This window comes from Panthera uncia, chromosome E1 (genome assembly GCF_023721935.1).
Source record: "Panthera uncia isolate 11264 chromosome E1, Puncia_PCG_1.0, whole genome shotgun sequence".
NCBI classification, from domain to species: Eukaryota; Metazoa; Chordata; class Mammalia; order Carnivora; family Felidae; genus Panthera; species Panthera uncia.
In genome coordinates, this window is record NC_064814.1 from 28,726,169 (window position 1) to 28,748,277 (window position 22,109).

The 22,109-nt window shown below is 35.5% G+C and overlaps 1 protein-coding gene across 2 annotated transcripts in view; it reads left to right on the plus strand.

Moving 5' to 3' along the window:
• The window catches only part of STXBP4 (syntaxin binding protein 4), a 174,993-nt gene that overhangs the window by 36,057 nt on the left and 116,827 nt on the right, over window positions 1-22,109 (plus strand). For both annotated transcript variants that reach the window (XM_049636450.1, XM_049636451.1), the window contains exons 9-10: window positions 10,708-10,804; window positions 13,122-13,213. In XM_049636450.1, the coding sequence (XP_049492407.1) occupies window positions 10,708-10,804; window positions 13,122-13,213 (189 nt within the window). The remainder of the gene's footprint in view (window positions 1-10,707; window positions 10,805-13,121; window positions 13,214-22,109) is intronic.

Genomic DNA, 22,109 nt, shown 5'->3' on the forward strand with positions numbered 1-22,109 from the left:
CTTTAAATTTCCCTTTTTCTTCCATAAAACAACAGTGAGAAAGTATTCTTATTCTTTGAGAGGGTAAAGAACTAAAGCCATTACTTTCTTGAAGAGTTAACTTATTTGCAATTAAATGAATGGCAGTTTGGGTTTTAATTATTTATGTTTGAGTTGAGCAGCCAACTCAGGAGTACAAAATAGAAATAAAACCTTTGGTAACTAAATTGACACCAAATTAATCAGTTTCCTCCTGTGCAGGAGTAAGACAAATGTGATGTTTTACAATGTAGAATCAAAGGGAACATGGAATAAATTATGACAAAGTGTATGTAAAAGCAGTAAGTGCAAGGAAACAATTCTCCATTATTTAAGCTTTTAAAAAGCAAAGGGAAACTAAATCCTAAACAACAAAATAGTCAGATGCTCACTAAATACAAAGAAAATGGTAGAATGTACTTGGAGGTGCCAAAAAATAGTCCTGGGGAGAGTAAAGTATTGTATGTGAAAGAAACCTAAGGTGATTAAAAAGGAAGAATTAAAAGTAGAAAAGCATTTTAGAGCTTTTCCTGTCAGGTCACCAGGGAGCTTACAGCAAAAATGTGCAGTGTTTTTTGTTTTTTGTTTTTTTTTATTTTTTTATTTTTTAACGTTTATTTATTTTTGAGACAGAGAGAGACAGAGCATGAATGGGGGAGGGGCAGAGAGAGAGGGAGACACAGAACTGGAAGCAGGCCCCAGGCTCTGAGCCATCAGCCCAGAGCCCGACGCAGGGCTCGAACTCACGGTCCGTGAGATCGTGACCTGAGCTGAAGTGACCTGAGCTGAAGTCGGACGCTCAACCGACTGAGCCACCCAGGCGCCCCTTGTTTGTTTTTTAATATGAAAGTGGATATAGGGCTGAAGGTCCACAGCCTCTGTTTTCCTGTCAGTTTTTGTGGATAAGGATTTTTTACATTTTAGGAGGAGTTGAAAGTGCATAGCTACAATCAATACACATTGCACTTATTCCCATATTCACATCTTTGCATGGTCCTATACCAGTGCCGTTTTTGTAGTCAATTTAAATCTTAACCATTGTTCAAATTGTAACTCAGTTCCAGTCCCTGTGTCTATTATAGTTGTTTCCCTTGTTTTGCACATCTACATCACTTAACATCACATCGTAGTGCTGAATACTCTTATGTGTATTTTGTTTTGACAGTGAGATAAAGTTTCTTCACAGCAGTATCTAGTACACCCACCACTGTTTAAACACTTGGTTTGTGCTCATTAAAACTTTCCCATTATTAAGTACTTAAGATATCTCCCTTAGATTTTCAAACTCCTGGCTCTCTTCTGCTAACGTGTACTCTCTTTTTATTGGTGGCTGGATTATTTGAGGTTTAAAAAATCTATAAATGACTAAAAAATAAAGTTATTGTTTTTTAATGATGTTGCTTTAATATGCATTTCTGAACATCCAATATTTAATACTAACCATTTCTCTGGGTAAGGAGAAAGTTATCCAGCTAATAACTACTTGGCAGCCTTGTTCTTTTATTTGATTTAAGCTTTCCTAGTGATGAGGGAGCATAGGGCAAGCTGAGGGCAAAGTACAGGCTAACAGCATCCCCCCCTCTAGGTGGGATGTGTGTGATATTCCTCAGACACTCCTGGCTGCCCAAGAACTGGGGAAAGGAAAGAAAGCAAGTTGTTGACTGATAGAGATCACAGTCATGCAGGAGAGGTGTCTGCTTCAGTTTTACGGGTAAATTAGTAAACTACAAGTAAAGGGCAATCTTATCCATACCTAATCTCCAGAAACCTATAGACTGTTTCCTGGAGCCCTAATATCACCCTCATCAAGATGTAAGGGGGTTTAAGTGCCGGCCATGGTGATGTGGGAAACAAAGGCAAATGAAAAATTAAATTCCCTTACTGCCTACAGTCCATTGACAAGTCCTTGAACCAGGCAGAGTGACCTCCCTCTAGGAGCTCAGCTGCCTCAATGATGACACTTTGCTAGGGACAAAAGGGAATCTTGGCTTAACATTAGTCCTGACACCCCATCCTGTAAGTCTACTTTAACATATAAAAATTCCTTTGGTAACCTTCCTTTATCTCAACTCCCCCAAGATATATGCTGGCAATCATACTCCAAGCATATGACTCCCTGATGTACATCTGAAGGGTCTCATGACTAGATTTTACTAAACAGTAATAAATAGCATTTTCCTAACAACAGCTAGCCCCTCAAGGTCCTGGAAACCTTGCTTCCAAAATTCCTTAGAGACTTACACTGTCCCTAACCCCCTCCCAACCTGAGAGTAGACAGTTACCCGTCACAACCCCAGTGCAGCTCTTTCTGCCCATGGGTCCTGTCCCCGTACTTTAATAAAATCACCTTTTTGCACCAAAGACATCTTCAAGAATCCTTTCTTAGCCATCAGCTCCAAACTCCCATCATCACCCCATAACCGCATGACTAGCACATGCTATTTTTTAATCTAATTATCTTAGAGATAAGAAAATCATCTAAATTTATACAGACTCTGAGAAATTTGAGTTGTTTTACTGTTGAATCAGAATTTTTAGGTTTTGGTCCTCCTTTTAGCATAAACAAATTGTTTTTCTGGAAAAATAAAATGGCAGTTTTACAGTAATGGCAACCCATGTTCTGTGTAAATTCAGCGTTTTTATTCAAAATATATTAGTGACTTTATTTAGTAGAGCATTCTTTGTTTTCAGAGTTTGAAACTGTATCTTACTTAATAAGAATTTTTTTTCCCCAAAATCCAAATTAGCTCCTATCTACCAAAATATTTGCTGAGCTACCTTTCCTTTTTCGTTTAGTTGCATAATAATATAATAATATCTGTATCATTCCATTTGAAATAGGTCCTTCTATTTCAGTTGCTACTTTGCAGACAGATTCAGTAACAGATAAGGCCAATGTGATTAAATATTTAAAATGAAATAAAATTATCTTTTTCCTTTATCTTCTGTAAATATATTACATATAGCATCTAGGAAATTATTATAATAAAATTTCACAAGGAAAAGGTATTGACTGACCATGTGATTATTAAGTAATTAGCCTACTCAGTACAATTTTTATGAAAGACGAGAGGTTAGAATTTGCTGAAGCAAATTACCTGTCAAGACATATACATATATGGCATTGTCTTCATGAAATCCTCTATGTTTTACCAGTCTACTTAGACGATTTTGTATCAGGATATACTGGAAAGTGATTTCTAATACAGAACTACTTATCTCTTAATTCCTTGCCTGAAAAATGGATTGCCTTTTTGCCTGAGGATGATGTAATTTTACAGATATTTTAAAATAAGTTCACCATAGTTATTTGCAGTGCCATATTTTTTTAAGTATTTTTATGAGTACTGTGGGTCTCATTTAATCCTAATGTTAAACCTGTAAGTAGACATAGTAAACACAGCAAATAGGTATACAATTTATTAGTTGGCTTGAAGACAAAGAATTACTGTACTTGTATGCTATCTGTATTTTTGTACCTAAGAAAGATGCTTTGGGATACAGATGCCATTTCGCTGATATTTACATTACCTCTTGCCATTTCTGTAACATTTGAAGAAAGCTGTAGTGAGCAACGGCATACCCAGTGTCTGATTACAGTTAATGAGATGTTCTTTGTATTAGGTTGGGAAGTATGTGATGAATATTGTAAAGAAGTTAATTTTTTTTTAAATTCATCATTCAGACATTAGAGTTAAGGGCATTTATTTGTCCAATTAACAAATTTGCATTTTTGCCAAAGGTTAAAAGATGACATTCATTATTATTCAAGAAATTTTTGGAACCTATTTTTTGACCAGAAATAGATTATTTCCTGCTTATATTTATGAACTTACCTCACTGACATGCTGTATTCATCTAGAATAAATTTCTCAAGTTTAGTTCTAGGTCAGTTTCCATTGTAGCTGATTTTATTTTGTAATTATTATTACTTAGTATAAAAATAATCATATACTTTTATTTATTTATTTATTTTTAGAGAAAGAGCACAAGTAGGGGAGAGTGACAGAGAGGCAGAGGGAGGGAGAGAGAATCTTAAGCAGGCTCCATACTCAGTGCAGAGCCCCCACAGGGCTCAATCCCATGACCCTGGGATCATGACCTGAGCTGAAATCAAGAGTCGCATGCTCAACCAACTGAGCCACCAGGCGCCCCAATAATAATCATATATTGCTTACCTTCTGTGACAGGTGTTTTGTTTGCTTTACTTCTGTAAAGTTGTTTTTATTTCTTTATATGAAAATATCAGTCATACACAGAATGATTATATTGTGCATGTACAGCTTAAAGAATACTAAAACAAACACACCTGTACCCACCACATAGCTAAGAATGAGAATTTTTGACATTGCCTGTGTGTTTCTTCTTGATCATATACACCTCTCTCTCTCCCCAAGAGATAACTCTTCTAAATTTCAAGCTTATCATTCATATGCTTTTTAAAAGTTGATTTACTAAAACATGATGAGGTCAAAATGTTTATTTACCTTCATCTGTACTTGAGGTGTTGCCAAAATTTTCACTTCCTTTTCTCTGGTTCCTAAAAAAATGCGTGACTCATAGTAACTGCTCAGAAAGTAATTGTTGGATTGGTGCATTGATTTGTAAAGTAGCATTCCCACTAGTCTTATGCAGACGTTCCCATGGCTCCACATACTTAATAGTTTGTGTAATTATAATACATTTTTACTTATTTCTACCATTTTATTAAAATAATACTTTTGTTCTATTACTTCTTCCCCTTCCCCCTTTATTGTATTCTTTGGTTTGGTTATGTTTGAATATTTGGTTGGTTGTTTTTGCATTTTATTTTTTCTCCCCTAACTTATTTAGAAATTATGAGGCACCTGGGTAGCTCAGTTGGTTAAGCATCTGACTTCAGGTCATGATCTCATGGTTTGTGGGTTCAAGCCCCGTGTTGGGCTCTGTGCTGACAGCTCAGAGCCTGAAGCCTGCTTCTGTTTCTGTGTCTCCCTCTCTCTTTGCCCCTCTCTCACTCATTCTCTCTCTCTCTTTCTAAAATAAATAAACATTTAAAAATTTTAAAAAGGAAATTATGCCTTCTTTTGCTATTCTTTTAGTGATTACCTTAAAAGTTCAACATGTATCTTGAACTTAATCAGTCTAAAGTTAATAAAATCTTCACCGTTCTTTTGAACATACAGGGCATGTATGATACTTTAACTCTGATAAGCCTCTTCCAAACTTATATGCGTATTATTGCTTAGTATTTTAGCTTTAGTGAGACACTGTTTCCTTCTTTTTAAAAATTTTTTTAACGTTTATTCATTTTTGAGAGACAGAGACAGAGCACAAGCGGGAGAGGAGCAGAGATAGAGGGAGTCGCAGAATCTGAAGCAGGCTCCAGGTTCTGAGCTGTCAGCACAGAGCCCTATGTGGGGCTCAAACCCATGAACCACAAGATCATGACCTGAGCTGAAGTCGGACATTAAACCGACTGAGCCACCCAGGCACCCCGACATTGTTTCTTTAGTTCACTGTATCTTTGCAGCCATCTTATATTTCCTGTTGAGTTTCTAATTTGTTATTATCTACCTGCTGTTTTTATACTAATAGCTCGTTTCTTTTACTCTCGATTTACCTTTTTTTAACTTAAAAAAGATAAAATATAGTACATACATATAAGGGACAGTTATTATTGAGCTATAAAAGGAAAAAAGTTCTTAATTTTTTTTTTTTTAACATTTATCTATTATCAAGAGACAGAGAGAGACAGAGCATGAGCATGGGAGGGGCTGAGAGAGAGAGGGAGACACAGAATCCGAAGCAGGCTCCAGGCTCCGAGCTGTCAGCACAGAGCCTGACGTGGGGCTCGAACTCACAAACTGCGAGATCACTGGCCTGAAGCGAAGTCAGACGCTTAACCGACTGAGCCACCCAGGTGCCCCAAGGAATGAAGTTCTAATGCATGCTCCAACATAGATAGACCTTGAAACATTAAGCTAATGAAAGAAGCAGACAAAAAGCCACAATGATATGATTCTATTAATATGAAACGCTCAGAATTGGCAAATCCATAGAGACAGGATATAAATTAGTGGTTGCCTGGAGCTAGGGGGACAGGGAAATAGCAAGTGACTGCTGGTGGGTATAGAGTTTCCTTTTAAGGCAATGAAAATGTTCTACAGTTTGTGGTGATTGATGCCCAACTTGTCAATGTACTAAAAACTATGCAACTATACCCTAAAATCATGAACCTTATGATAGGTGAATTACATCTCAAGAAATCTTGTTATTAAAACAAAAAGTTACATATTGATTTGTATAGTATGATACTATTTATACAAAACCCAAAACTTAAAATATTTTATAAACATATATTTAAAAAATATAAAATAATGGTATACAAACATACCTGGCAATTGTCCATAAGAGACTCCATAAAGAGAATATAAAAAAGTAAAAGGTTATGCCAAAAACTGGGAGAAAATATTTGTAATACTTATAACATTAAAAAATACTGCTATCAGGGCGCCTGGGTGGCTCAGTCGGTTGGGCGGCCGACTTCGGCTCAGGTCATGATCTCACAGTCTGTGAGTTCAAGCCCCGCATTGGGCTCTGTGCCGACAGCTCAGAGCCTGGAGCCTGTTTCAGATTCTGTGTCTCCCTCGCTCTCTGACCCTCCCCCGGTCATGCTTTCTCTCTGTCTCAAAAATAAATAAACGTAAAAAAAAAAATTAAAAAAAAAATACTGCTATCTAAAATATTTTTATTAAAAAATTTGTTTTAATGTTTATTTTTGAGAAAGAGCGAGAGAGACAGAGCATAAGCAGGGGAGGGGCAGAGAGAGGAAATATAGAGTCCGTAGTAGGCTCCAGGCTCTTAGCTGTCAGCACTGAGCCCGACATGGGGCTCGAACACACGAACTGTGAGATCGTGACCTGAACCGAACTCAGACACTTAACCAACTGAACCTGAACCACCCAGGCGCCCTGAAAATATTTTCAGAAGTCCTACCATCATTCAAAAAAAAGAAAAAGAAAAAAGACCCACCAAAACTACTCCTAAGTAAGGAGTAAAACCCTACAGAAAGTTTTAGATGTGTACAAGAATGTTCATTGTTGCATTGTTAGTAAGCAGAAAACCCCAATGTACAGGAGTCAGGGATGAATAAATTGTGGAATGTTCCTCTAATCAGATATTTATCAGTGAAGATGAATATGCTGATGTTACAAGAGTACATAGCAATATGGAGGAATGACGAAACCATTCCTACTCTAAAGGAGTAGGAATATATCACCTGAATTCAGCAGTACTGGCAGTTTTGTACTTCTTAGATGGATTCATGGAATTTTTAAGTTATTTTCCTGCCTTAAGGCATGTATATCTGTTATATATTTGTTTTTAATATATATCAAATGTTATATAGTAAAATACTTGGGAATATTAAACCAAAAGTGTGACAGGTATTACCTGTAGGGAGAAATTCAAAAGGTTAAAAGAAATTCAAAAGTTAAAAGTTATACAATGTTTTGCTATATTCAAAATTTGAAATATATGTATACTTAAGTGCTAATGCACTATCACAGCAGTTTTGAAATGCATGCAAGAGATGTAAAATGTACAGAATAGAAACCTATAATATGTTAATACTTTTTAAGTAATGTACAACACTGTATGTAATAATTGCTGTAAATAAAGTAAATAAACACATAATTTATGTATATTTAATATATAGGTGTATGTATATTCATTTAAAAATTTAGAAAATTATACATCAAACCATTAACAGTGTTTGTCTCTGGAGCAGTAGTTTTCAAGGATAAAGGGTACAGTGTTTTTTTGTTTTTGTTTTTGTTTTTTTTGCCTCAGGGGACATTTCGCAAGATCTGAAGACTTTCTTTGTTTTCACATTTGGGAGAATGTCACCGAATTTAGGAGTCACTAGCAAAAATATTTCTTAAAACCATGTATAACAACTTAAAACATATTGCTAAGTAATTTATGAGTTAAAAACATTGCTGATAAACATGTAAAAGAAGTTTAATCTCACTTATAACAAAGGGAATTTAACAAACAACATACTATTTCATATTCAACATATTAACAAAATTTAAAGTGTGAAAACAGCAAGTGCTCTTAAAATATAGAAAAATAAAAGGGCTTATATACTAGTGATGTGTGTAAATTGTTACAACCAGTGTGAGAGTAATTTTACAGTATCTAGTAAAGTTGAGTATAGATAGATAGATAGATAGATACAATACATAGATACAATACATATGTGACTCAGCATTTCCTCTTCTAGGGATATACTGCAGAGAAATTTTCACACATCCACACAAGAAGATATGTATAATGTTTTGTATTAAAAAATAAGTAGGAGTAATGATAAAAGCCCATCAATCAGAGAGTATATAATTTATATTCATACAGTGGGATACCATTTAAAGTTAAGTGAACTAGTTTCACAGATAACAATATTGAGCAATTATGAAATCATAGCATTAAAGTAAAAATAAAAATAATTTGTAAGTGTATCCATTTGTATTATACTATTGATGTAAAATTTTAAGTGCACAAGAATACATAACATTAGGGAATACATGTAGTAATGGTATCAAATCATGGAAAGGAAGGATATACCAACCTTAGGATAGTGGTTCCTGCTGAGGAACAATGGAGAAAGCTTTCAACCAAGTCTATAGTGTTTATTTCTTTATATATATATATATATATATATATATATATATATCAAGCAAATATCAATGAGTATTTGAGTACATGGATATTCTTTGTATTACTCTCTTTGTGTGTGTGTGTGTGTGTGTGTGTGTGTGTGTGTAGCATTTTTATAATTGAAGGAAAAGAACATCAAAAGTTAAGAACCAGGGGTACCTGGGTGGCTCAGTCGTTTGAGTGTCCAACTTTGGCTCAGGTCGTGATCTCACAGTTCCTGGGTTCTAGTGTCATGTTGGGCTGTGTGCTGACAGCTCAGAGCCTGGAGCCTGCTTCGAATTCTGTGTCTCACTCTCTCTCTGCTCTTCCCCCACTTGCACTCTGTCTCTCAAAAATGAATAAACATAAAAAATTTTTAAGAAATGTTAAGAACCAGTATTCCATGTTGTGTAAGGCAAATATTTATGACTATGTAGACAGAGGAGGCAGATGATACTTAGCTAAATTCTAAAATAACTTTTTAATGAATTTTTCCTAATATTCTTCCTTCCTCCTGTCTCCTTCTCTCACTGTGCCCAACCACTTATACATTAACCAGTTTGTTTTTGCCACAGTATATCCTATACACACTTCTATTAAATTTCATATTGCACTAATTACATTTATTCACATGTTATTCTCACCCTAGAAACCATCACTCTTTTAGAGTAGCAGCTGTGTCTTCTTTGTGTGCCCCTTTGCATAGTGTAGTGCCTGACGATTATAGTAAGCATTGAATAGATATTTGGTAAATGAACTGATGAATGACTGAGCAGATTTTGAAGGAGGGAGAAATTTATAAGGAATAATTACCAATATTAAACTTTGCCTACTTTTTTGTTTTAATATGATTGACACAAAATATATTCTTGCCCAAATCCAATAAGGGCATCTAATCAGCCTCTATATTAGTTAAGATTAGGTTTTGCTATATACAACTGGAGAACCTGAAATAATAGTGGTTTCCACTAGAAATTTATTTCTTTCACACCAAAAAGAAGCCTTAAAGAAGGTGGTCCAGGGCTGGGATGGAAGTTCTATAGGTCAGAGACCCATGTTCCAACTATCTTTCTGCTCCACCAAAGTGGCTTATGAACCAAGATGACTACTTGAGTTCCAGCATGCTCCCACCCTCCTTGCCTTCTTTCCTTCCTTTCATCTATTTTCTCTTTTAATTAAGCCCAAAGAGGGGAGAGAAAGAGCCAAGAATAGCCTACACCTACTTTTGAAAGCCTTCCTAGAAGTATTCCACAATACTTCACCTTGTATGTCCTTCGCCATTGCATAGTCCCATGGCTTCATCAAGCCCTCAAGTGGGCTGGGAAATATCTTTTAGCAGGATGGAAGTGTTGCTAGCTAAAACTTGTGGTTATGTTACTAAAGAAGAAGAAGAGAATGAGTATTGGAATACAACAAGCAGTCTCTGAATACTTAATCTGCTATGGGTACTAAATTGAGGTAGAGAAAAGAAAAGGAAAAAAAGAAAAAAAATGGCAGAGAGAGGTAGGTTCCAGAGGAAGCTTTCTACTTTACTATTTATGTAAGCCTATCGATAAATAACCCAAAATTAGAATATTTATCAACTTTAGTTTTGGTCTCAAGTATGTTAAAAAATATATATCCATTTTTATAGTGCCACTTTTAGAAATTAATGTTTAACCTGACTTAGTAGAATTTCCTTGCTATTTTTTATTCTGTACCATATCACATATTTTAAACTAAGAAATTGAGTTTTGGTTCTAGGGCTATGCTTATAAATTTGGCATCAGCCAAAGTGCTAGTCTTGCAGAAAAAAAGCCCCACAAAACAACTGAGGTGGTGGTGGAATCAGGCTAATATTTTATAGAAAATTAATTCATAAATAGTCAACAGACCCTCTCTGGGCATGTAATTCTTGTCACTGTTCCTGATACTGATTTTTTTCACTGGGTTGTAAAATAAAGTTGTAATGAAAAGTTTTATCCTTTAGAGATTTGAAAAATTGCTTCACTTGAGTCCTTTTCCTTCCAGGCTCTAGATTATCTTGGTATTCAGCCCACAAAGGAACAACACCAAGCCCTGAGACAGCAAGTGCAAGTAGACCCAAAGGGGACAGTGTCTTTTGGAGGTAATATTAGGTTTATCATGTTGTGTCATCACAGAAACTTGGTGGGAGAGTTATAGTGACCTCTTTTTATTAGGAATGCATCTTTGTAAGGAAAGAGAGAAAAATAAGACCATATCTATTTCAAGTTCCTTAATCACTATCCTAAAATGTCAGCTACAAATACTGGCCTGGCTGGGTCAGCAGAAAGGAGACTTTCCTAGAATCTTCCAGCTCTAAAATATCATCATCCTATCATACCTTTTTTATTTTTTACTTATTGTGTAAACATTGCTTTAGTAATAACAAAAGAAATAATGTGAATTATAGAAGTCCTAACTAACTCCACTACTATGAATTTCCATACTTTTTTCCAGCTAATAAGACAGAATAAATATTTTTATGGTACTGTATAATTATTCTTATAAAATTAGCATGATATTGACATACTTAGTTGATGTACTATAATATTAAGCCTTTCCACTTCTGGGATTTTAATAGTCTCTCAGTAGCTGGTATTATAGGTAATTCTATATTTAACATCATAGTTTTTTCCTGCTTAGATAAATTCCCACAAGTGGTTTACACTTCTGATAGGTATTGATAAGTTGTTTTCAAGAGATATTTTACATATGAATTTGTTGAATTAACAGTTTTTTGTATCCTTGACAGCATTCAGTATTTAATTTTTTTCTCATACAGTAGATGAAATATTGTATCATTTTTAAAGCATCTGTATTACTAAAAAAGAATTCACTTTTTGGTTTCAAAGTGATAAAAAAAAATATGTTTCCTTTCCTCTCCTTTTGAAAATCACCCCCAAATAATGAAGAGAACAAAAAAGAAATTGCATGTATAACTAAAACCACAATATATAAGGACAGAACATGGATGAAGAAACTAAATGAATTAGTAAATAGAGGCAACAAAGCCCATGTGTCTGAAGAGATGGGGGAACCACAATGGAGAACAAGCTGATTTATCACTGAAAAGAATTAGGAATTAAAAGTATCAGGTATTTCTGAAGGGTAGGTATAGGCAGGGCATTTCAAATAGGATTGTTAGAAATCTGTGCAAGGAGTATTTATGCTATTACCTGCCTCCTCTCAAGCAACCCAGGATTTAGCACTGCCTTATACCTGCTGAGGAAAAGAAGTATATCCTCTTGGGAAATTAAACCAGAGAGATTCTGAACCTATAGCTGCCAGCGGTCAGGGAATTTGGAGGAGTGTATGTTGAGTTATCACTCACAACACACACCTTGGTGAATTTTGCAGCCATGTTTATAGGCAAGACCCCAAGGTGTCAGTTGGCCACCTGATTGCTCTGTAGTGAAACCAGCCAGTTGACAAGGCAAGTTATGCACACAGGATTTCCAATGCGTGTTTTGGTGGTGATTCTTCTTAAATATGCACTCATAGCCAAGGGTCACCAGACACTTGCAGAAATTCTCTGACAAAATATAAGAGCCCCAAACTGTCTGACAAAGAGAAAAACAGGAACCCTGAAAAATGAGGAATAATGCAAGAGTGGGAGAGAACTTCAGACAAACCATAATGAACATCTCTGAAAAGGTAAACAAAGATAAGGCATCCGTGATATAAAGAGTAAGATATTATAGACTAGGAACAATCAGAGAATACGAAAAGGATCCTTGGAAATTAAAAATATAATAGCTAAAATTCAAAAATCTGAGGATGGATGGGTCACACTCATGTCTGAAGAAGCTTACAGTTTGCTAGCCAGCATCAGGCTTGGAGTTAGACCTTCTTTTGAGTCCTGCTCTGCTACTTATTTGCCAAGCAGCCTTGGGAAGTTTGGCAGTTAACTTCTCTTAGCCGCAGTGTGTAGAACAGAGGATAAGAGGACCTACCCATCCTCAAAGGGAGGATGAAATAGCAAAGCACTGTGCCTAGCGCAAGAAGGCTGTTCCGTAAACATTAGCTGCTGCTATTATTATTTTTGTTAAACCTCCGGTTCCAGCTAAAAAAGCTGCAAGTCACAATATTGTCGTATATTTCAGAGAAAGTTCTTGCTCGTAATAAGAGTTGGAGAAAATAGATGTACCTACGATATGTAGGTGCTTTATTGTTACTTAACTGATTTATTTACCTCAGCAAATTTAACTCAAGTAAGTTAAAACTGGTTTATCTCTTACTTACTTTTTATTTGAGCTTATATTTGTCACTTCAGTTAATACCACTTTAAGGTAATTCATTGAAGTAAATTAAATTTGAAACGTTAGTTTTAATGCATAGCTTCAACTTCATTTAAAAAAAGGTAAAGATGTATTTAGATGAGGTTAAATGTTGTGTTCCTACTAAAATGTGTTCCATTTCAGATTTTGTCCAGGTGGCCAGAAACTTGTTTTCCTTGCAGTTGGATGAAGTAAATGTTGGTGAATGCGAAATTTCCAACATACTAGATTCACAGGTAGAGTGTGCCCTATAGAATTGTCTTGATTGTACTTGGATCATAAGTCTTGAATGTTGTATGTCTTATATGTAGCCTTTATCATTTTTCACTTTAAAAAAATTACGCAACTAGTATATGCTTCTTCATAAACAGATAAAACATAGATTAATGTAACATCACAAGGAAAAATTTCAGGTCGATCTCTCCCATCCCTCCTCTCTTCATTATTTCCTTATGGTACTCCCTAAATTTGCCACAGGAAAAGTACTCATAAGTGTATATCCTCTGAAATTTTACAGTCTGAACCATCTTCATGTGTCAGCATCCAGATCAAGAAACACAACATTAAGGAAATACATTACTAGGACCCTGATGTTCTCCCACCCCCAGGTTCCTTTCCTGTTAGTTCTTTTCTTCCCCACGCACCTCCAGTCAGGGTAACTCTTTTGCCTGTTTTTGTCCTTTCGATAAAGTGGAATTGTGAAGGCTATTAACTTCTCAAGCCATTTGTTCTACTGAATTTTGACATTTGTATTATCAAATTTTTCAGTCCTTTTTATTACGGAGTTTTTGTGTTACTGTGTTTTTCAGGAAGATCTTTCCAATTTATACATTTAATTCACTCAAAATCTATTCTTGTCTATGCATGAGTTAGGGCCCCAAATGGATAATCACTTGCCCATTTTCCACCGTCATTTATTTGATAACCGTCCAATTTTGCTAATTTAAAAAAAAATTTTTTTTGATGTTTATTTATTTTTGAGAGATAGATAGAGAGACAGAGTGTGAGCAGGGGAAGGGCAGAGAGAGCGGGAGACACAGAATCCGAAGCAGGCTCCAGACTCTGAGCTGTCAGATGTCAGCTGTCGATGCGGGGCTTGAACTCATGAACCACGAGATCATGACCTGAGCCGAAATCAGAGTGAGATGGTTAACCGACTGAGCCACCTAGCCACCCTTGCCACTAATTTGAAATACAAACTTTATCCTTATACTGAATCTCTATCTAGATACACAGATCTGTGTCTAGACCCACCACTCTGTTCCATTGATCGATTTCTTTCAGCCAATACATTATTATTTTAATTATTCTAGCTGTACATTTCTAGATATTTCTAGGTTCATTGTTATCTGGTAGGCTAAGTCCTTAATATATACTTTTTTAACTTCTTGGTTTTGATCTTCTAGATGATCTTTGGAATCATTTTTGCCGTGGTAGTGAAAATTGAATTGGGACTTTTTAAAATTGAATTGCATTGGATTTAGAGAGTGGTTTGGGAGAGCTGAATGTAGTTTACCTCTCTATTCATTTAGGTCTTTGTTGATATTTTGGAAAGAGAAAATTATGTCTTGCTTCATATGTGTCTTGAATATTTCTTATTACATCTGAAGAGGTATGCTGTAGCTTTTGTTGCTATTAGAAATGGCATTTTTTTAACCATTATATTTTCTAATTGGTAATAAAGATAGTAGTTGTTTTTTTATTTTTTTATTTTTTTATTTTTTTTTATTTTTATTTTTTTATTTTTTAGAATGGGGGAGAGTTTTATAGCAGTTGACCATTCTTTTTTTTTTTTTTTAATGTTTATTTATTTTTGACAGAGAGAGAGAGAGAGACAGGGCATGAGTGGGGGAGGGGCAGAGAGAGAGGAAGACACAGGATCTGAAACAGGCTCCAGGCTCTGAGCTGTCAGCACAGAGCCCGACGTGGGGCTTGAACTCACAGACTGCGAGATCATGACCTGAGCCAAAGTCAGACACTCAACCGACCGAGCCACCCAGGCGCCCCAGTAGTTATTTTTTTAAAGATTTTCTTTTTAAAGTACCTCTACACCCAACTTGGAGCTTGAACTCACAACCCCAAGATCATGAGTCACATGCTTCAACGACTGAGACAGCAAATGCCCCAAGGTATTAATTTTGGAATGGTTATTTTGTGTGATGCCACTTTATTGAACTCTCTTATTCTAGTTGTTTTTCATTTGTCTTGGGTTTTCTAAGTAGGGCATTTTAAATTAATTACATTTTTGTTTCTTCCACAAAATTTTACTTTTTTCCAATTCTTGTTGGAACTAGAGCTGCAAAAGTGAGCTAGAAATAAATTTTCATGATATTTGAGCCATTCTACATTTTTAATTCTTAGAAAGAAGCTAGCACTATTTTATTTAATAAATAAGAGTTATAATATTTTTATATCTGCTTATTTATAAATTATTTTAAATTTATAAATTAGGGAGAGAGGAGAGAGCCCAAGGGGGGAGAGAGAGACAGTCTTAAGCGGGCTTCATGCTCAGCACAGAGCCCAACACGGGGCTTGATCCCACAAACCTGGGATCATGACCTGCGCTGATATCAAGAGTTGAAAACTCAACCGACTAAGCCACACAGGCGCCCCTTTTGAAAATTTTTTTTTATTTATTTATAGCTGTTTAAATAATAGAAGCTGTATCTGTTCCTTTAAGGTTTGAAAATGTTTATATGCCAGATGAACCTGGGTCATTGTTGGTAGAGAAAGCATTTCCTATTTTTTAATGTCTTCTAATGTTATTTTATTCAAGTTTTTGTCCTTTTCATGAATAATTCTGTTAATGGACATCTTCCTAGAAAATTTTTCCTTTCATCAGGATACTAAAATTTGTTAAAAAATAACTCAGAATTTTATTTTTAATATATTTTAACAGTACTGCTCTTTATCTCATAGATGTACTATACAATTTTTACAAAATCTTCACACCCTCCAGTTTCTATAGATCATATTTTAATTATATTTCAGTGTATAATATTCCCATTGTGGTTGCTTATTTTGAACTATATTAGACAGTTTCTAATTCTATAGTTCCCTTTCAGTTGCTGATTTCTAGTGTACTTCACTGACTTTAGAAACACTTTCTCTGTGTTATTAATTCTTTGGTCATATATACAGCAGAAATTAGAAATAAATTCTCTATGGTATTAATCTTTTGGATATATATTGAGCATATAGTCAATTTTATGAAATATTTCTTTTGAGGGGCACCTAGGTGACTCATTGGTTAAGCATCTGACTCTTGATTTCAGCTCAGGTCATGATCTCATGGTTTGTGGGATTGAGCCCCATGTAGGGCTCTGTGCTGACAGCACAGAACCTGCTTGGGATTCTCTCCCTCTCTCTCCGCCTCTCTCTCTCTCTCTCTCTCTCTCTCTCTCTCTCTCAAAATAAAATTTTGAAAATTAAAAAATTTTTTTCTTAAAAATATTTTCTTATTCTTATTGTCAGAAATTTATAGAGGTGCCTGGGGGCTCAGTTGGTTAAGTGTCTGACATCAGCTTCAGGTCATGATCTTGCGGTTTGTGAGTTCGAGCCCCACGTTGGGCTGTGTGCTGACAGCTCGGAGCCTGGAGCCTGCTTTGGATTCTGTGTCTCCCTCTCTCTCTGCCCCTCCCCAGCTCACACTCTGTCTCTTTCTCTCTCAAAAATAAACATTAAAAATTAAAAAAAAAAAAAAAAAGAAATTTATCATCTTTCCTTTTTCTCTGCTCTTATTTTTATTCTATATTACCCTAGAATATTACCTTGATATATTATAATTTCAAGAATACAGTATGCCTAGGGGCGCCTGGGTGGCTCAGTGGGTTGGGCATCCTACTTCAGCTCAGGTCACCATCTCACAGTCCGTGAGTTTGAGCCCCCCACCAGACTCTGTGCTGACAGCTCAGAGCCCGGAGCCTGCTTTGGATTCTGTGTCCTCTCTCTGCTCCTCCCCCATTCACGCCTCTGTCTCTTTCTCTCAAAAGTAAATAAACATTAAAAAAATTAAAAAATAAAAGAATACAGTATGCTTAAATATCTATCAGTGATCATCTGATCATTTTATTGCAAAAATTTTAGATAATTAAAATGTATGTTTTAATTCAATATCTTCCTAAGCTGTGACATTAAAATTTTCTTCTGAATTGAGTAATAATTATACTTATTGGTACACAATTAATCAAAAAATATAAATATATCAATTTTGATCAATTATTTTTATAAAGGTACTGTTTAAAATACAAATTCTTACTTCAGTGGATGGATTATTTGTAGTCCAGCTGTGTCATGCATGGGCATTTTTGGATTCTTCAGTTCTGGTGTACTTTGCTTCTTAAGTATTGATACCTGATAACATAACCTCCCACTTTGTTTTTCGTACTAAATGTTGATTTGGCTAATCTTTTTTCTTATCATTTCCAAATAAGTTCTAGCAAAAATCTTACTGTCTCAAATTTCTAGTTTATTTTGGGAAGAATCAACCTCTTTATAAATTTAAGTCTTCCTAGCTATGAGCATGTTTTGACTTCTTATTTATATCTTCTTGAATGGCAAATAATAATTGGATACATTTTTTCCAATACAAGCTTTATTAATATTTTGTTAGATTTATTTCTAGTTACCTTTCACTTTTTTGCCATTATAATAAATGATGTTTTGTTTTTGTTTTTAAGACTTCATTTCTTTAGAGCAGTTTTAGATTCACTGCAAAATTGAGGGGTAGGTTCAGAGATTTCCCACATGCCTTCTGCCTCAATTCATGCATAGCCTCTACCATTATCACCCTCCCCACCAGAGTGGTACATTCGTTATAATTGGTGAACCTACATAGACACATCATAATCTCCTAAAGTTTATAGTTTACATCATGGTTCACTTTGGGACCTGTATAGTCTGTGTGAGTTTGGACAAATGTATAATGGCATGTATCCATCATTATGGTATCATACAGAGTGTTTTTACTGCTCTGATTTTTACCAATGTGCTCTGCCTATTCATCTCTCCACAGCCCCTCCCCTCACCCTTTGCAATCACTGATCCTCTTACTGTCTTCATAGTTTTGCTCTTTCTATAATGTCATGTAGTTGGAATCATACAGTATGCAGCCTTTTAACATTGGCTTCTTTCACTTAGTAATATGCATCTATGGTTCCTTCATATATTTTCATGTCTTTTTAGTGCTGATTAACATTCCATTATCTGAATGTACTATAGCTTATTTACCCATTTTGAAGCTTATTTACCTTTTGAAGGATATGTTGGTTGCTTCCAAGTTTTGGCAATTGTGAATAAAGCTACTGTAAACATCCATTTGCAGGTTTTTGTGTGAACATAAGTTTTCAGCTCCTTTGGGTAATTACCAAGGAGTACAATTGCTGGATCATATGTTAAGAAGATGTTTGGTTTTATAAGAAACCATCAAATCGTCTTCCAAAGTGGCTATACCACTTTGCAGTCACAACAGCAATAACACCGAGTTATAACACTGAATAACAGAGTTCCTAACACTGAGAAGGAGAGTTCCCATGATCTAGTTGTTTGGAAACTTTCAGGAAATTACCCAGTCTCCTGGAGTTGAGGCACTGATTTATCAGAACTGATTCGGTAGCATTTAAAGTAGGAAAGCTGAAGCTATAAGAGCACTGTTTTTTTTTTTTTTTTCGATCGTTTCAGGTGTTATGTATTTTCCTACCTACTATTGACAACCAAGCATTGTTTTCTTTCTGCCAAACAGTTCTCAAAGCTACTGTCCCCACTATTGGTGAGGAAAGGCAAAGGTGGTCGGGTAGCTTACAACAGAAGAGAAACGGGGAATTCACAGTACTTTCGGTGAGCGTGCAAAGCTTGCTTAGCAGCTGCAGAGAAATACTGGCTCTCCACATTAGTAATTTACTTCCTTTCTAGCCAATATGATTTTAGGGCAGATAAGAGTGTATTCAGTGTGTGATACTTTGATGACAAAAGCAAGGTGCTGATGGTAATTGTGCAAGGTCTTCTGCATGCCAGTAATTTCCTGTTTGTAACTTCAGATCAAAATGTTGTGCAATTGTCATTATATCAGTTTATAAGATCTCCTTTGTTGTGTTGTGCTTGTCAGCATGTAGCAGATATCCCCATAAAATGTTGGCTTTTTTTTTCACTTGAATCCATAATAAGAATACCTTTTACTTCACCACACTCACATATATAACTGAAACAAAAGTCTCAAAGCATTACTTACTTTTTCTACATTATTGCATTCTTATTTAATGTTCAGTTCTATTTCATTAATATTTGGACTTAAAACTCACTAATGGGTCACATACCATGGTTTTAAAAATACTATAAAAATCACTGCTTGCCAAGTAGCTCATCAGAAACAAATAAAAGTATCTTATTATTTTGTAGTGTTATTCCCAAAATTTTTGTTTCATTAAAAAAAAACAAACAAACACTGTAGTGCTGCACCTGAAGTATCAATTGATCTGTGGTTGAGGATAGTGACAGTCTGTGAAGGTGGGGAAATTCCACTATGGTTACCCCCTCAACCATTTTGTCACAAACAACAGAGTCAGATTTTATAATCCGTCTGTTAGAGATGGTTGGGTTTTTTTTAACTTGTGTTTCCTTTTTTTTTTTTTCCCTTCTGGTTTGTCTTTTCCTTAATTTATCTTTTCAGAAATATTTTTGCTGCAACATTATGAACACCCTGTAAAGAACAAAAACCTCAAGTGTACAACCTGATGAATTTCTGTTACTATCTTGTGTGTAATCACCGCTCAAAGGCTCCAATGTACCAACTTTGTCTCAGTTGACCATCACTCCCACCTTTACAACAGAACCACTATTCTGACTTATAACAGCATAGATTGCTTTTGCCTGTTGATGAACTTCATCATAAATAGAATCACACAATATGTACTCTTTTGTAACGAGCTTCTTTTGCTCATTGTTTCATCTGCATCTGGTAAGATTTCTTGAGATGCTATGCTTCAAGAAGGAAGAATTGTTAAGCCAGTGTAAGTCAGTCCTACTTTCATTTAGTTGACAAAAAACTTAACAATTTTGGAAATATATGGCCTTTAGAACTAAAAATGTAATTGTCTTATTGTGATTCTAATCATCATTGCTATGTTAAAAAATTCACACAGTGATAACACCTGCTGCTGGCATAAGGTTACACACAGAAAAGCAAGGTTAGAGCGTCAATTTAACAGAACTCTAACCTTAGCAACAGCAGACTATGGTCTATTATAATATGATGGGTTTACCACACATATACAGAATACTATATGTTCCCTAATGAAGACTTTTTACAATTTGGTTTCTTACTAAATCAATTTAGTGCATTGCACCCCTATTTTAACAGATGAGAGACTACAATTGGAAATACAATTGTAAATTTATATAAGAGTGAGTAATGTTTCACTTATAGTGACGTCATGATATAAAAGGTATGTCTCACTATGTGTGACAGTATGTACTTTATAGCCACTTCATATATTTCATCTGCAAAACATTAAATATATATTGAACAACTATAGTGTGGATGGCATTGTGTTAGCTGCTCCAGCACGTTATTAAAATAAATAAACTTAAGCCTGTCCCTCAAGGAATTTAAAGTATTGTGCAAGGAAAGTCATGTACATAAATAGATTTTAAACAAGCTCTAGCACTACATGGTAAGACCATAGTTATGATGGAGCCTAGAATATTCAGAGAAGATTCCTAACAGAGTTGACTTTTGAGTGAGTTTTAAATGATATGTAGGGTTTTATCTACTTAAGAGGTGAACAGAAAGTGATAAGAGAATTAGCATGAATAAAAATATATACATAATGTAACGGTAAACAGAGTAATATACCTTTTTTTTTTGGAAGTTTTTTATTTTTGAGAGAAAAGGGTGCAAGCTGGGGAGGGGCAGAGAGAGAGAGAGAGAGAATCCCAAGCAGGCCCTGCAGGGTCAGGACAGAGCCTGATGTGGGGCTCAAACTCGCAAAAATGTGAGATCATGGCCTGAGTCAAAATCAAGAGTCAGATGCTTAGCCGACTAAGCCATCCAGGTACCCCTAGAGTAATCTACTTTTTTAAAAAGATAAGCAGGTACATGCAGATCAGTGAAGGAAGTTAGGCCTAAAAATGTAAATATTATACTTAGAAGTTTGTACCTTACTCGTAGTCAGTGAGGAGCCATTAGGGAGAATAGTGACACAATCAAAATTGATAGTTTAGAAATAATAATCTTGTAGTAGTGTTGGTTATCTTGGAAGGTAATGAAACTGGTCATAGGTAGCCTAGATAGGGCACAAAGAAAAGAGTCCAAATATAGAATATTAAGAACTAAACAATGAAGGTGAGGAAAATGGGAAGAATGGAGAGACAGATATATGATAATTTACCAACAACAAGTGTATCATCATTAAGACTTGCATTTGAGTGTAAGAAATAAGGAAGAATGAATTAAAGCTAACTGCAGAGTTTTGATTAGGATGATGAATAATAGTAGGGTGGTGCTATTGACAGAAATAGGGAAATGAGAACAGTGGAGAAGATGATAGTTGGGTTTTAGAGAGTAAGTTCAATATGCTGACAGGTGTAAGTGACCAAAAGGCCACTGGAAATAAGGAACTAGACACAGAGAGGGATTTGGAGGATGATAGTGGAAGTGTTCACTCAGGGAGAGCGAGAAAGGGAGAAAGGGACAAACTTTGCGGAACCTCCTCCACTCCCACTTAAGGAGTAGAATGAAATTATTAGAAGCAGCCTAAATATTCTGAAGGGCAGGTGAGATAGTGGGAAATCAAAAACATAGGGAAGAGAAAGTGTCAAGGACAAATGGCTTAAGCAATGTTACATGAAAGAAAGGAGGTTAAGAAAATTGATGGGGGAGTGCATTTATTTTGTCAAATACTAGGTTTATTGGTGACATGGAACATAAATTATTTTCAAAATGTATGGATGGGAAGAAATATATGTAAACCAGATTATTAGAAGTAAAGGAGTGGGGCGCCTGGGTGGCTCAGTCAGTTAAGTGCCCCACTGCAGCTCAGGTCATGATCTCAAGGTTTATGAGTTCAAACCCAGCATCATGCTCTCTGCTGTCAGTGTAGATAGAGCCCACTTCAAATCCTCTGTCTCCCGTTGTCT